The sequence below is a fragment of the Salvelinus fontinalis genome, chromosome 26 (assembly GCF_029448725.1).
Source record: "Salvelinus fontinalis isolate EN_2023a chromosome 26, ASM2944872v1, whole genome shotgun sequence".
Taxonomy (NCBI): domain Eukaryota; kingdom Metazoa; phylum Chordata; class Actinopteri; order Salmoniformes; family Salmonidae; genus Salvelinus; species Salvelinus fontinalis.
In genome coordinates this window covers 11,705,525-11,722,865 of record NC_074690.1, presented here as the reverse complement: position 1 = coordinate 11,722,865, position 17,341 = coordinate 11,705,525, and the positions used below count along the sequence as shown (strand labels likewise).

The 17,341-nt window shown below is 50.4% G+C and overlaps 1 protein-coding gene across 4 annotated transcripts in view; it reads right to left on the bottom strand.

Annotated features, from left to right (window-relative positions):
• The window catches only part of LOC129823648 (ephrin type-B receptor 1-B), a 482,949-nt gene that overhangs the window by 281,831 nt on the left and 183,777 nt on the right, over positions 1-17,341 (bottom strand). For all 4 annotated transcript variants that reach the window (XM_055882517.1, XM_055882519.1, XM_055882516.1 and 1 more), the window contains exon 2: positions 13,338-13,402. In XM_055882517.1, the coding sequence (XP_055738492.1) occupies positions 13,338-13,402 (65 nt within the window). The remainder of the gene's footprint in view (positions 1-13,337; positions 13,403-17,341) is intronic.

Sequence of the window (17,341 nt, the reverse complement as noted above, 5' to 3'; positions counted from 1 at the left end):
TCATCCTGTCCTGTCACCCCTGTCCTGTCATCCTGTCTGTCATCCCTGTCCTGTCACCCCTGTCCTGTCATCCTGTCCTGTCATCCTGTCCTGTCACCCCTGTCCTCCCTGGCCTGTCATCCCTGTCCTGTCACCCCTGTCCTGTCACCCCTGTCCTGTCATCCCTGTCCTGTTATCCTGTCCTGTCATCCCTGTCCTGTCATCACTGTCCTGTCACCCCTGTCCTCCCTGTCCTGTCACCCCTGTCCTGTCATCCCTGTCCTGTCACCCCTGTCCTGTCACCCCTGTCCTGTCATCCCTGTCCTGTCATCCCTGTCCTGTCACCCCTGTCCTGTCCTACTGTCCTGTCACCCCTGTCCTGTCCTCCTGTCCTGTCATCCCTGTCCTGTTCTCCTGTCCTGTCACCCCTGTCCTCCCTGTCCTATCATCCCTGTCCTGTCACCCCTGTCCTGTCATCCTGTCCTGTCACCCCTGTCCTGTCATCCTGTCCTGTCATCCCTGTCCTGTCCTCCCTGTCCTGTCCTCCCTGTCCTGTCATCCTGTCCTGTCATCCTGTCTGTCATCCCTGTCCTGTCACCCCTGTCCTGTCATCTTGTCCTGTCATCCTGTCCTGTCACCCCTGTCACCCCTGTCCTGTCATCCTGTCCTGTCACCCCTGTCCTGTCACCCCTGTCCTGTCACCCCTGTCCTGTCTTCCCTGTCCTGTCATCCCTGTCCTGTTATCCTGTCCTGTCATCCCTGTCCTGTCATCACTGTCCTGTCACCCCTGTCCTCCCTGTCCTGTCACTCCTGTCACCCCTGTCCTGTCATCCCTGTCCTGTCACCCCTGTCCTGTCCTCTATGTCCTGTCATCCCTGTCCTGTCACCCCTGTCCTGTCCTCCTGTCCTGTCACCCCTGTCCTCCCTGTCCTGTCATCCCTGTCCTGTCACCCCTGTCCTGTCACCCCTGTCCTGTCATCCTGTCCTGTCACCCCTGTCCTGTCATCCTGTCCTGTCCTCCCTGTCCTGTCATCCTGTCCTGTCACCCCTGTCCTGTCATCCTGTCTGTCATCCCTGTCCTGTCACCCCTGTCCTGTCATCCTGTCCTGTCATCCTGTCCTGTCACCCCTGTCCTCCCTGTCCTGTCATTCCTGTCCTGTCACCCCTGTCCTGTCACCCCTGTCCTGTCATCCCTGTCCTGTCATCCCTGTCCTGTTATCCTGTCCTGTCATCCCTGTCCTGTCATCCTGTCCTGTCACCCCTGTCCTGTCATCCTGTCCTGTCATCCCTGTCCTGTCCTCCCTGTCCTGTCCTCCCTGTCCTGTCATCCTGTCCTGTCATCCTGTCTGTCATCCCTGTCCTGTCACCCCTGTCCTGTCATCTTGTCCTGTCATCCTGTCCTGTCACCCCTGTCACCCCTGTCCTGTCATCCCTGTCCTGTCACCCCTGTCCTGTCACCCCTGTCCTGTCATCCCTGTCCTGTCATCCCTGTCCTGTTATCCTGTCCTGTCATCCCTGTCCTATCATCACTGTCCTGTCACCCCTGTCCTCCCTGTCCTGTCACTCCTGTCACCCCTGTCCTGTCATCCCTGTCCTGTCACCCCTGTCCTGTCATCCCTGTCCTGTCACCCCTGTCCTGTTATTCTGTCCTGTCACCCCTGTCCTGTCATCCTGTCCTGTCATCCTGTCCTGTAACACCTGTCCTGTTATCCTGTCCTGTCACCCCTGTCCTGTCATCCTTGTCCTGTCATCCCTGTCCTGTCATCCTGTCCTGTCACCCCTGTCCTGTTATCCTGTCCTGTTATCCTGTCGTGTCACCCCTGTCCTTTCATCCTTGTCCTGTCATCCCTGTCCTGTCATCCTGTCCTGTCACCCCTGTCCTGTTATCCTGTCCTGTTATCCTGTCCTGTCATCCCTGTCCTGTCATCCCTGTCTTGTCACCCCTGTCCTGTCACCCCTGCCCTGTCATCCTGCCCTGTCACCCCTGTCCTTTCATCCTTGTCCTGTCATCCTGTTCTGTCACCCCTGTCCTGTCACCCCTGTCCTGTCATCCCTGTCCTGTCACCCCTGTCCTGTCATCCCTTTCCTGTCACCCCTGTCCTGTCATCATGTCCTGTCACCAATGTCCTGTCATCCCTGTCCTGTCACCCCTGTCCTGTCATCCCTGTCCTGTCATCCTGTCCTGTCATCCCTGCCCTGTCACCCCTGTCCTGTCACCCCTGTCCTGTTAGGCTGTCCTGTCATCCTGCCTGTCATCCCTGTCCTGTCATCCTGTCCTGGCATCATGTCCTATCATCCTGTCCTGTCATCAGGTCCTGTCATCATGTCCTGTCATCATGTCCTGTCATCCTGTCCTATCATCATGTCCTGTCACCCCTGTCCTGTCATCCCTGTCCTGTTATCCCTGTCCTGTCATCCCTTTCCTATCACCCCTGTCCTGTCATCCTGTCCAGTCACCAATGTCCTGTCATCCCTGTCCTGTCACCCCTGTCCTGTCATCCCTGTCCTGTCATCCCTGTCCTGTTATCCTGTCCTGTCATCCCTGTCCTGTCATCCTGTCCTGTCACCCCTGTCCTGTCATCCTGTCCTGTCATCCCTGTCCTGTCCTCCCTGTCCTGTCCTCCCTGTCCTGTCATCCTGTCCTGTCATCCTGTCTGTCATCCCTGTCCTGTCACCCCTGTCCTGTCATCTTGTCCTGTCATCCTGTCCTGTCACCCCTGTCACCCCTGTCCTGTCATCCCTGTCCTGTCACCCCTGTCCTGTCACCCCTGTCCTGTCATCCCTGTCCTGTCATCCCTGTCCTGTTATCCTGTCCTGTCATCCCTGTCCTGTCATCACTGTCCTGTCACCCCTGTCCTCCCTGTCCTGTCACTCCTGTCACCCCTGTCCTGTCATCCCTGTCCTGTCACCCCTGTCCTGTCATCCCTGTCCTGTCACCCCTGTCCTGTTATTCTGTCCTGTCACCCCTGTCCTGTCATCCTGTCCTGTCATCCTGTCCTGTAACACCTGTCCTGTTATCCTGTCCTGTTATCCTGTCCTGTCACCCCTGTCCTGTCATCCTTGTCCTGTCATCCCTGTCCTGTCATCCTGTCCTGTCACCCCTGTCCTGTTATCCTGTCCTGTTATCCTGTCGTGTCACCCCTGTCCTTTCATCCTTGTCCTGTCATCCCTGTCCTGTCATCCTGTCCTGTCACCCCTGTCCTGTTATCCTGTCCTGTTATCCTGTCCTGTCATCCCTGTCCTGTCATCCCTGTCTTGTCACCCCTGTCCTGTCACCCCTGCCCTGTCATCCTGCCCTGTCACCCCTGTCCTTTCATCCTTGTCCTGTCATCCTGTTCTGTCACCCCTGTCCTGTCACCCCTGTCCTGTCATCCCTGTCCTGTCACCCCTGTCCTGTCATCCCTTTCCTGTCACCCCTGTCCTGTCATCCTGTCCTGTCACCAATGTCCTGTCATCCCTGTCCTGTCACCCCTGTCCTGTCATCCCTGTCCTGTCATCCTGTCCTGTCATCCCTGCCCTGTCACCCCCGTCCTGTCACCCCTGTCCTGTTAGCCTGTCCTGTCATCCTGCCTGTCATCCCTGTCCTGTCATCCTGTCCTGGCATCATGTCCTATCATCCTGTCCTGTCATCATGTCCTGTCATCATGTCCTGTCATCATGTCCTGTCATCCTGTCCTATCATCATGTCCTGTCACCCCTGTCCTGTCATCCCTGTCCTGTTATCCCTGTCCTGTCATCCCTTTCCTGTCACCCCTGTCCTGTCATCCTGTCCTGTCACCAATGTCCTGTCATCCCTGTCCTGTCACCCCTGTCCTGTCATCCCTGTCCTGTCATCCTGTCCTGGCATCATGTCCTATCATCCTGTCCTGTCATCATGTCCTGTCATCATGTCCTGTCATTCTGTCCTATCATCATGTCCTGTCATCATGTCCTGTCATCCTGTCCTGTCAACCTGTCCTGTCATCCTGTCCTGTCAACATGTCCTGTCATCCTGTCCTGTCATCCTGTCCTGTCATCATGTCCTATCATCCTGTCCTGTCATCCTGTCCTGTCATCCTGTCCTGTCATCGTTTCCTGTCATCATGTCCTATCATCCTGTCCTGTCATCCTGTCCTGTCATCATGTCCTATCATCCTGTCCTGTCATCCTGTCCTGTCATCATGTCCTATCATCCTGTCCTGTCATCCTGTCCTGTCATCCTGTCCTGTCATCCTGTCCTGTCATCATGTCCTATCATCCTGTCCTGTCATCCTGTCCTGTCATCATGTTGAGTGTAAATTATGAAATATGTTCAAAGCAAATGCAACCCAGTCTTCAAGACAAACTCAAACTATTTCCTCCACTGTGTGTGTGTGTGTGTGCGTGCGTGCGTGCGTGTGTGTGTGTGCATGTTTGCGTTACACTGAGGTTAAGGTGCTCTTCTCACATGGCCACTGAAGCACAGCCAGCTTCAGACTACAGGGTCACAGTTCACCTCTCTTCCTCTATCTCTTACTCCCTCTGTTTCTGTCTCTTTCCCACCCCCGCTCACTGTCTCTCTCTCTCTCTCCCTCCCTCTCTCCAGGGGTAGACTGGACCCAGTAATCAGTCCTGGCATTTCTAACACTCAGGCACATTTTCTTCCTTGAGTCCCCGAGACCGGACAATCTTTTCCTTGAGGCCTCGAGACTGGACAATCTTTTCCTTGAGGCCCCGAGTCCGGGAAAATCTTATCCTTGAGGCCCCGAGACCGGACAATCTTTTCCTTGAGGCCCCGAGACCGGACAATCTTTTCCTTGAGGCCCCGAGTCCGGACAATCTTTTCCTTGAGGCCCCGAGTCCGGACAATCTTTTCCTTGAGGCCCCGAGTCCGGACAACTTTTTCTTTGAGGCCCCGAGACCGGATAACCTTTTCCTTGAGGCCCCGAGACTGGACAATCTTTTCCTTGAGGCCCCGAGTCCGGACAATCTTATCCTTGAGGCCCCGAGACTGGACAATCTTTTCCTTGAGGCCCCGAGACCGGACAATTTTTTCCTTGAGGCCCCGAGACCGGACAACCTTTTCCTTGAGGCCCCGAGACTGGACAATCTTTTCCTTGAGGCCCCGAGTCCGGACAATCTTTTCCTTGAGGCCAGAAATACCAGATGGCCAGTCCGCCCCTCCCTCCCTCACCCTCACTTTTTTTTCCTTCATCCCCCTCTCCCCCCAACCTGTGCTCCATGTACCCCTTCCTCTTCCACTGGCAGTCCACCCTGCCCTCTGTGTGTGCGTTCGTGTATGTATGAATAATGGAGGTGTGTTTGTGTCTGGACAGCAGATGGTCAGCCAGGCGCTCTCCTCTTTAAGACCATGCTGAGAGCACATCAGCGGCTGACCAGGCTCAGACAGGGACAGCCATCAATTTGACCAGCCCTAATAATATCTCACACACACACACGCACAAAGACACACCCCATGAGACACCAATTAGCTCATCCCTCCCTACACACACACACAGCTGTCATAGGCCAGGAGAAGGGCTTTCACCTCCATTTCACCTAATCATCCCTTTATTCTACCCAATTTCACTTCCTGCCAGCCCATCTTCCACCCATCTCTCCCCCTTTTCCCCACACCGTTCCATACTTCCATCTCCCCCCCTTTTCCCCACACCTTTCCATACTTCCATCTCGCCCCCTTTTCCCCACACCGTTCCATACTTCCATCCCCCACACCCACTGCCATTCCTCTACATTCGTGACTGTATCCCAGACCCCACCTCTCACAGTGACTGTATCCCAGACCCCACCTCTCACAGTGACTGTATCCCAGACCCCACCTCTCACAGTGACTGTATCCCAGACCCCACCTCTCACAGTGACTGTATCCCAGACCCCACCTCTCACAGTGACTGTATCCCAGACCCCACCTCTCACAGTGACTGTATCCCAGACCCCACCTCTCACAGTGACTGTATCTCAGACCCCACCTCTCACAGTGACTGTATCCCAGACCCCACCTCTCACAGTGACTGTATCCCAGACCCCACCTCTCACAGTGACTGTATCCCAGACCCCACCTCTCACAGTGACTGTATCTCAGACCCCACCTCTCACAGTGACTGTATCTCAGACCCCACCCCCACCTCTCACACCTCTCTGCAGCTACAGAGCAGCTATATGGGGACTAGGAACATAGTCCTATGTTAGCAGCCAAACTCCCCTTTCAGACACAAATCTGAACCTCAGTCAGCACACACATCCACACTTCCCTATACCCTATTCACTATCCCTCTCCCCTAGCCCACTACTTTCAGCACTATCCCTCTGTCTCCCCTACCCGTAGCACCCTAACCCCTACCCCTAACCCCTACCCTCTGTTACTCCTACCCGTAGCACCCTAACCCCCACCCCTAACCCCTACCCTCTGCTACTCCTACCCGTAGCACCCTAACCCCTACCCCTAACCCCTACCCTCTGTTACTCCTACCCGTAGCTCCCTAACCCCCACCCCTAACCCCTACCCTCTGCTACTCCTACCCCAAGCTCCCTAACCCCTACCCCTAACCCCTACCCTCTGCTACTCCTACCATAGCTCCCTAACCCCTACCCCTAACCCCTACCCTCTGCTACTCCTACCATAGCTCCCTAAATCCTACCCCTAACCCCTACCCTCTGCTACTCCTACCCGTAGCTCCCTAACCCCTACCCCTACCCTCTGCTACTCGTACCCGTAGCTCCCTAACCCCTACCCCTAACCCCTACCCTCTGCTACTCCTACCCATAGCTCCCTAACCCCTACCCCTAACCCCTACCCTCTGCTACTCCTACCGTAGCTCCCTAAACCACTACCCTCTGCTACTCCTACCCGTAGCTCCCATCCCCTACCCCTAACCCCTACCCTCTGCTACTCCTACCCGTAGCTCCCTAACCCCTACCCCTAACCCCTACCCTCTGCTACTCCTACCCATAGCACCCTAACCCCTACCCCTAACCCCTACCCGCTGCTACTCCTACCCGCAGCTCCCTAACCCCTACCCCTAACCCCTACCCTCTGCTACTCCTACCCGTAGCTCCCTAACCCCTACCCCTAACCCCTACCCTCTGCTACTCCTACCCGTAGCTCCCTAACCCCTACCCCTAACCCCTACCCTCTGCTACTCCTACCCCAAGCTCCCTAACCCCTACCCCTAACCCCTACCCTCTGCTACTCCTACCCGTAGCTCCCTAACCCCTACCCCTAACCCCTACCCTCTGCTACTCCTACCCGTAGCTCCCTAACCCCTACCCTCTGCTACTCCTACCCGTAGCTCCCTAACCCCTACCCCTAACCCCTACCCTCTGCTACTCCTACCCGTAGCTCCCTAACCCCTACCCTCTGCTACTCCTAGCAACCGCCAGCCCATAAGCCTGTGTTACATCTCTGACCCGTGGAGTCACATGAGTTAACCCGAACTCTCATTCACATGCAAACACACTCAACCAATATACAGCCACCCTCTTGTTTCACTCTTCACACAATCGACCTCTTTTACTCTTTCTCTCTATTCACTCCAGGTCCCCCTAATCCTACACGCCCCCCTTCGCCCCTCTACTGAAACCACCCCTCCCCTCACTCCTTCCCTCTTTTCTTGCCCACCTCTCCTTTTCCCATTTTGTTCCACTTGTAAGGTTTCTCTAATCCAGCAACCCCTCAAACTCCGTCCCCCACCTCTCGCTCTCCTTTTCCTCTGTTTCTATTCTTGACATTCATCCTTCCCCTCCTCCCCCTTTCCTCCCCTCCTCCCCCTGTCCTCTATCTGAGAGGCAGTTCTCCAGACTCATGGCCAGTGTATGAGTGTCTGTCTGTCTGAGCCATTACCTTTTACACCTGCCTGCCCCTGGCGGCTGCATGGCTGAAGGGTAGAGGTCAAAAGGCCCTCGTCTCTTTGGGACACCATATTTAATTCATCATTACAGAGCAGCTCTGCGGGAGCCATGGTGTGTGTATGTGTGTGTGTGTGTGTGTTCGTGTGTGTGCGTTTGCGTGCGTGCGCGTGTGTGCACATGTGCGCGCATGTGCGCATGTGCGTGTGTGTGTGTCCGTGTGTGTGAGACAGAGAGTGAGAGAAAGAAAGAATGAAATAAAGAGAGAGAGTAAGTGAGTGACTGTGAGTGAGAGTGAGTGAGTGAATGTGAGAGTGAGTGAGGCTCAGTGAGTGAGGATGAGTGAGAGTGAGTGAGTGAGTGAGTGAGTGAGAGAGTGAGAGAGTGAGAGAGTGAGAGAGTGAGAGAGTGAGAGAGTGAGAGAGTGAGTGAGTGAGTGAGTGAGTGACTGAGTGACTGAGTGAGTGACTGAGTGACTGAGTGACTGAGTGACTGAGTGACTGAGTGACTGAGTGTGAGAGTGAGTGAGGATGAGTGAGAGTTAGTGAGTAAGAGACAAAGACCATGTATGTTTGTGTATATGAGTCATTATGCTGTGAATAGAAGGTGTAGACATCTGCTTGGCTTGTGGGTCCTTTCTGCTTGTCTACTTCATATAGATGTCAACATAATGTATATGTCATATGTGTGTGAGTGTGTATGTCTACATGAGGTCAACTGACATGTCATGGTTTACCATAGTAGCTAACAACTTCAAAGCACTGCCATTTTCATTGATAACCTCTTTTTTAATGTCTGTTTTTACTGAACCTTTAGTTAACTAGGCAAGTCAGTTAAGAACACATGGTTATTTACAATGACGTCCTACCAAAAGGCCTCCTGGTGGAACGGGGGCCTGGGATTAAAAAATAAATAAACATATATAAATATAGGACAAAACACACATCACGACAAGAGAGACAATACTACATAAAGAGAGACTTAAGACAACAACATAACATGGCAGCAACACAACATGACAACAACATGGCAGCAACACAACATGACAACAACATGGCAGCAACACAACATGACAACAACATGGCAGCAACACAACATGACAACAACATGGTAGCAACACTACATGGTAGCAGCACAAAAACATGGTACAAACATGATTGGGCACAGACAACAGCACAAAGGGCAAGAAGGTAGAGACAATACATCACACAAAGCAGCCACAACTGTCAGTAAGAGTGTCCATGATTTAGTCTTTGAATGAAGAGATTGAGATAAAACTGTCCAGTTTGAGTGTTTGTTGCAGCTCGTTCCAGTCGCTAGCTACAGTGAACTGAAAAGAGGAGCGACCCAGGGATGTGTGTGCTTTGGGGACCTTTAACAGAATGTGACTGGCAGAACGGGTGTTGTATGTGGAGGATGAGGGCTGCAGTAGATATCTCAGGGGGGGGAGTGAGGCCTAAGAGGGTTTTTATAAATAAGCATCAATCAGTGGGTCTTGCGGCGGGTATACAGAGATGACCAGTTTACAGATGAGTATAGAGTGCAGTGATGTGTCCTATAAGGAGCATTGGTGGCAAATCTGATGGCCGAATGGTCTATCAGGGGTAGGATGGTCATCTGAATCAGGGTTAGTTACGATACTGAGGTGAAAGAGGAGCGATTACAATAGAGGAAACCAAGTCTAGATGTAACTTTAACCTGCAGCTTTGATATGTGCTGAGAGAAGGACAGTGTACCTTTACTGACACACACACACACACACACACACACACACACACACACACCAACACACAAGCCTTTCAGTCTGTGTTATTGGGGTCAAACAGAGAAGCGGAGAGCCAGGTTGGCCACTTACAGCAACAGCACACTAACGCAATAAACAGAGTCTGTGTCAAAAGAAGTGCGCCCTACAAGGGATAGGGTGCCATTTGGGACACAGTCAGTCTGTCCTGAGCAGGATGGAATCCACATCAAACCTCCTGTATTCATACAGACCACTATATCAATGGGACTTCTCCTCCATGACTTCACATACCTTTAAAAAGACATGGTACTATGTGCTGTATGCCAAGTTAATAATTTTCTTCTTTGGTTATACACTTTCATGCTCTCTATGTTCATTGTTTAAGGTACGCAAGACAGCATATGACACACAAACAAGGTTCTCAACTGAGGCATTCTAACATCATGCTGCAGTGTTCAGCCTTGGGGTGTTACTGCCTCCTAATGTCTGACATCACCATAACCTCTCCTTTTACCCTCTTGAAATATATCCTTTAAGAAATGTAAAAACATAACTCTATCCAACTCAACTCTGTCTGTTGATACTGAGTTGGTGTGTGTGCGTACATTCTCATTGCTGGATTGACCTCTTCTCTCAGACATACTGTATCATTGCCTTGAGCTTATCTGCAGCCAGCCAGCCAGCCAGCCAGCCAGCCAGAGCCAGCCAGCCAGAGCCAGCCAGCCAGAGCCAGCCAGCCAGCCAGCCAGCCTCTCTCTCTCTCTCTCTCTCTCTCTCTCTCTCTCTCTCTCTCTCTCTCTCTCTCTCTCTCTCTCTCTCTCTCTCTCTCTCTCTCTCTCTCTCTCTCTCTCTCTCTCTCTCTCTCTCTCTCTCTCTCTCTCTCTCTCTCTCTCTCTCTCTCTCTCTCTCTCTCTCTCTCTCTCTCTCTCTCTCTCTCTCTCTCTCTCTCTCTCTCTCTCTCTCTCTCTCTCTCTCTCTCTCTCTCTCGTAGACACGCACATCAAGGTCAAGAATGCAGAGTTGTTCTGGTAGTAAGAACGTATTCTCCCTGCAGCAAGTCTCAATCCCTGAACCTTACGGCTAGAGATACTTAAAGACAACTGTGAACAAGAGACAATAACTCCTTTACTGTCTTACTTAACAAGCCTCAATGAAAATCCCAACAGAGCGACTACTTAAGTCTTTACTAAAAACACCAGCCGTCTCCTCTCACTTTCAGCAATAGTCTAATTGCCTGTCTTCAAATGTCTTAAAAAACGACAAGCTTCATACCCTCCAGGTAGGCGTTGGCCTTAGACCCAGATCTAGGATCAGCTTATGCTAGTTTGAACCATTAGGGGGAAACAGAAAATGGACCTTAGTTCAGTGCCTAGGGATAACTCCTCCTCTACATCATACAGTACCCCACTATCCTACAGAAGAACCATAGTAGTTCATGCCTCTAGTAGGAAGTGTGTGTGTGTGTGTGTGTGTGTGTGTGTGTGTGTGTGTGTGTGTGTGTGTGTGTGTGTGTGTGTGTGTGTGTGTGTGTGTGTGTGTGTGTGTGTGTGTGTGTGTGTGTGTGTGTGTGTGTGTGTGTGTGTGTGTGTGTGTGTGTGTGTGTGTGTTGAAACTCACTAGTGGCGAGAGCTCCACTCAATGTAGTACTGATGTAGTACTGATGTAGTACTGATGTAGTACTGATGTAGTACTGATGTAGTACTGATGTAGTACTGATGCAACCTGACATCAACATCATGCATAGCTCTCTGTAACGGTTGTCAGGCTGTGAGGAGAACAGTGTTCGACAGAAGTCCTTGCTAGAACTGTACATGCACCAGGTTGAACACGTAACAGTCTGTTTATATGGCTCAAGACCGAGGAAAATAACTGCTGAATAAGTCCATTTCTCTGTCATATTCTGTCACAGTTGTATGTTCACAGTCAGCAAGGAAGTACAAAACTGTCACGTTACCAGGTCGGAATTGTTTTATCTGCCTTCATCTGTGATAATGAGTTTTTTTCAATTAAATATATAAACTCTGGATTGCTGATGCTATGTATTGGCCAATGAGAGGCTTTGAAGCCACTGGTTGGCCATATTGGTACTCCCAAGTAGGAACAGTCCTCCTTAGGAATTAATGGGTTTACTACAGTATTTAAATGACATGTTTCAAGGACAAAAGTACATGTATTTAAGTATTTCTTAGTTGTAGTGGGGACAGTAACATTAGTCATGTCTAGAAATGATACTTCAAGGAAAAAATATATATTTGTGTTGTTTTATTTGTATGCAGAGCTCAGATAATATCATTTAAAAGTATGGAGTAAGGTGTCTATAATATAATAAATGTGGCACAAATGAGTGTAGACATTAATACATGCATTTCTATAGCTTCCAATATATCTTTTTACACTGGTAGGGAGGCATGGTGGATTGAGGCACGGTGTCTTCAACACAGCGCCCCCTGTCAGTCATCTAGTGTATATATATACTAGTGTATATATATAAATAAATCATTGGATTTCTTTGTAGTTAAATTAACAGCATGATTTTTGGACAGCTGTCATCAGGTTCTTTAGGAAATGAAACAATGAAGAATGTTTGTCGACATTTAAGTCTGCTCTCGAGACCGCAAAACAGTACAGAATACTACAAACTCTGTCTGTCCTTTTGAATCCTTTCTGTTCCCTGTGTGTTGTGTTGAGTCCCCTCACACACAAGCGCATGTGCACATGCACAAACACACACACATACACACCCTCGGCTCAACCAAGTCTTAGTCCAGCTCGGTCCTCAGTCCTCAGTACATCATGGCCTACCTTTAGCAAGCCACTCGCTCATTCAGGAGGGCTTCCCATCCATTGTCAGTGTCTCAGCTTGAAGACGGGGTGTGTGTGTGTGTGTCAGCCTGGCCACTGTTCCACTATTGTGTTCTATGTGGCATGAGACTCCTTGGGATGTGTGTGTAAAACCCCTCAAAGTGCCAAAGAGCCTGTTCATGTTAGACATTAGTGATGGGGGGAAATCTATACAGTTACATATCGGGACATTATTTTTTATGTTTTCTCATGGCTCTGCAGCCATTACGTCTTGAAGTCATTATGAATGAGGATGGGGAGATAATAACACTGTAATGGGGATCACAGTGGCTAATGTAGTTCTATGTCTGTCTGTCTGTCTGGACATACATTAGGCCATCTGTACCTGTACGTGTTGAGGATGACATTGATTGGCTCATTGGGCTATGGAGAAAAATATACTGTGTGTACAGAACGTTATTCTTCTTGCATTACCATTGCCCATACCAGATAGGGCTGGGAATTGCTAGGGACATCAAGATACGAAATTATTGCGATACTTCGCTGCCGATACGATATGTATTGCGAAATCTCACGATTCCATATGTACTGCGATTCGATACTGTGATTTAAATGCAATTCGTTGTTCCAAACATATTGTTCACCATATGTCTGCTGCAGAGGGACAAGACAGAGCCATGACAAAACTAGTGGTGATCAGTCATGGAAATAAGTACTGAAAACAAATTGGCTCCCTATTTAAAAAGAAGATGGAGGACAAGCTATGAAGGAAAAATACTGGAGTTTTGGTGCAGGTACAGCCAACTAGCGCAAAAATAATATCCCGATATGGAATTGTAGCGATTTTTTTTCTCCCATCACTAATACCAGAGTGGGTCCAACAGACAGACTACAAAGAAGGTAGCTAGTGACAGTACAGACACATCTTTCTACCACTGTCTATTTATGGTGCTGTCTGTCTGTCTGTAGTCCTGTTATTTTTACTCACCCCAGATGCAGGATAGGCAGTCCAGCCTAGCTCAGCAGTAGCCACCCGAGTGTCCATCAACGTTTCTACGAGAGAGAGAGAGAGAGAGAGAGAGAGAGAGAGAGAGAGAGAGAGAGAGAGAGAGAGAGAGAGAGAGAGAGAGAGAGAGAGAGAGAGAGAGAGAGAGAGAGAGAGAGAGAGAGAGAGAGAGAGTCTAGAGTCAGTTATTCAAACATCGCGGTGCAGAGTATGTTCTCATACATTCTCAGTCCTGTTCCATGGTTGAAGTTGAGCCATGAAGGAGCACTTTGATGAGTTTTACTTCGGAAAACGACCTGAGTTTGTTCCAAAAAAGAACACTTGATGACAGAAATGAAATGACACTGCTAGATTTATCTTCCATTTCCACTTCCTTTCTGTTTCAAAAAGAGAGAACGAGAACAAAGAGTTGCATTTCTCCATTTGAGTGGATATATGAGGGCCAGAGTCCAGCCCATAGCTCCGGTCGATACCTACGGCTCATACAGTTGCTCTGGCCTAGACCTCCGGCCCATAGCTCCGGGACCATAGCTTCTGCCCATAGCTCCGGGCCATAGCTCCGAGCCATAGCTCCGGGACCATAGCTTCTGCCCATAGCTCCGGGCCATAGCTCCGACACGGCTCTAGTATTAGTGTTGAGCCTTATCTCACTCTGTGCGTGTGTGTCTGCCCTTGTGCTTGTGTCCGCCAGTGTGTGTGTGTGTGCTGAGGGCCGAGCTTTGTGCCATTGTTTACCCAGAGAGATGTCCATCATCAATGTAGAGGGCTCTCCACAGCCAGCCAGGCCATTTCCACTCACGTGTTTCCTTTAGAAACACTATCAGAGCACTGACACCCAGATAGCCTGGCCAGAGACAATACACTCAGCACACAAAACCAGAGACACCAATTGGGTCTCAGGGACAACTCTTGACATGGCATTTATATCCAATCGGCTCACCTTAGTACTAAACAAATCAACAAATGAATACCACCTTCAACAGCCAATTCAAAATGTGTGTCTACAAAGCAGCCATCCTCAAGAGCTCCCAAAATAACAATGTGGTTAATAAGCTACAGACTGAGAGAGGCTTCAAATGCAGAGCAGACATGCTCATCAACACACCTTGAGAGGTAGCCTGAATAATTATCTCCATTTCTCTTCTCTTCCTCTTTTATTTTGCCTCTCTCAGAGAATGACGGGTTCTCTCTACTTCCCCCCTCTCCCCTCTCGCTCCCTAACCCTCCCTGACACCCCACAGACAAATAGACCTGGCACCAGTCCCGAGCCATTTGTCAGCCTGTGTTGATTCATATCTGCAGCTTTGGCATACCGTCGGCGTCGCTGAAAGCTAATATTGTTCCAGGTAAGTGAGGACGAGAAACTACGGCCTCAGATTTACTGCTTTTCTATGGGCCACCCCCCCCCCCCCCCCCCCAGAAGAGCTACAGATTGATGAGCACTGTGACCAGACAGCCTCTTCAGCTGGGTAATGATAGATTCATATGATATAATATAACAGATAGTTTATACTCTGCCAGCAGACGGTTCATCTTGTTGGAAGTCAGCCAGAGATTATTTCACCTTGGTATATCTTGTGCCAACTGCCAAGGCGTGTCTAGGTGTGTCTAGATAGATACATGAAGAGTGAGGATATGCCAGGAAGGCGTGTCTAGATGAGGATATGCCAGGAAGGCGTGTCTAGATGAGGATATGCCAGGAAGGCGTGTCTAGATGAGGATATGCCAGGAAGGCGTGTCTAGATGAGGATATGCCAGGAAGGCGTGTCTAGATGAGGATATGCCAGGAAGGCGTGTCTAGATGAGGATATGCCAGGAAGGCGTGTCTAGATGAGGATATGCCAGGAAGGCGTGTCTAGATGAGGATATGCCAGGAAGGCGTGTCTAGGTGAGGATATGCCAGGAAGGCGTGTCTAGATGAGGATATGCCAGGAAGGCGTGTCTAGATGAGGATATGCCAGGAAGGCGTGTCTAGATGAGGATATGCCAGGAAGGCGTGTCTAGATGAGGATATGCCAGGAAGGCGTGTCTAGATGAGGATATGCCAGGAAGGCGTGTCTAGATGAGGATATGCCAGGAAGGCGTGTCTAGATGAGGATATGCCAGGAAGGCGTGTCTAGATGAGGATATGCCAGGAAGGCGTGTCTAGATGAGGATATGCCAGGAAGGCGTGTCTAGATGAGTATATGCCAGGAAGGCGTGTCTAGATGAGGATATGCCAGGAAGGCGTGTCTAGGTGAGGATATGCCAGGAAGGCGTGTCTAGATGAGGATATGCCAGGAAGGCGTGTCTAGATGAGGATATGCCAGGAAGGCGTGTCTAGATGAGGATATGCCAGGAAGGCGTGTCTAGGTGAGGATATGCCAGGAAGGCGTGTCTAGGTGAGGATATGCCAGGAAGGCGTGTCTACGTGAGGATATGCCAGGAAGGCGTGTCTAGATGAGGATATGCCAGGAAGGCGTGTCTAGGTGAGGATATGCCAGGAAGGCGTGTCTACGTGAGGATATGCCAGGAAGGCGTGTCTAGATGAGGATATGCCAGGAAGGCGTGTCTAGATGAGGATATGCCAGGAAGGCGTGTCTAGATGAGGATATGCCAGGAAGGCGTGTCTACGTGAGGATATGCCAGGAAGGCGTGTCTAGGTGAGGATATGCCAGGAAGGCGTGTTTAGATGAGGATATGCCAGGAAGGCGTGTCTAGATGAGGATATGCCAGGAAGGCGTGTCTAGATGAGGATATGCCAGGAAGGCGTGTCTAGATGAGGATATGCCAGGAAGGCGTGTCTAGATGAGGATATGCCAGGAAGGCGTGTCTAGATGAGGATATGCCAGGAAGGCGTGTCTAGATGAGGATATGCCAGGAAGGCGTGTCTAGATGAGGATATGCCAGGAAGGCGTGTCTAGATGAGGATATGCCAGGAAGGCGTGTCTAGATGAGGATATGCCAGGAAGGCGTGTCTAGATGAGTATATGCCAGGAAGGCGTGTCTAGATGAGGATATGCCAGGAAGGCGTGTCTAGGTGAGGATATGCCAGGAAGGCGTGTCTAGATGAGGATATGCCAGGAAGGCGTGTCTAGATGAGGATATGCCAGGAAGGCGTGTCTAGATGAGGATATGCCAGGAAGGCGTGTCTAGGTGAGGATATGCCAGGAAGGCGTGTCTAGGTGAGGATATGCCAGGAAGGCGTGTCTACGTGAGGATATGCCAGGAAGGCGTGTCTAGATGAGGATATGCCAGGAAGGCGTGTCTAGGTGAGGATATGCCAGGAAGGCGTGTCTACGTGAGGATATGCCAGGAAGGCGTGTCTAGATGAGGATATGCCAGGAAGGCGTGTCTAGATGAGGATATGCCAGGAAGGCGTGTCTAGATGAGGATATGCCAGGAAGGCGTGTCTACGTGAGGATATGCCAGGAAGGCGTGTCTAGGTGAGGATATGCCAGGAAGGCGTGTTTAGATGAGGATATGCCAGGAAGGCGTGTCTAGATGAGGATATGCCAGGAAGGCGTGTCTAGATGAGGATATGCCAGGAAGGCGTGTCTAGATGAGGATATGCCAGGAAGGCGTGTTTAGGCCTAAATGTGGAATAAGATGCCACACACACATGGATCAGGCTTATTGTCCTGACCACAACTAACCTTATACGATTAATTATTCTAAACCATATGGTATTACTTGTCTCTTAACTACTGTTGAGGAAAAAGGGTGAAAATAGCATAGGTGATTGATGGGTGAACAGAAGACGGTAGAGGGTGATTTCAGTGTCAATCTCCTCTTCCTGACAGAAACTGTCCACAGAGCACCAAACCAATTAGTCCTGGTGGTGATTCAGCTGAAGGCTTCTGCTGTGCTACTGTAGTCATACACACACACCTACACACCTACACACCTACACACACACACACACCTACACACCTACACATACCTACACACACCTACACACACACACACACACACACACACACACACACACACACACACACACACAC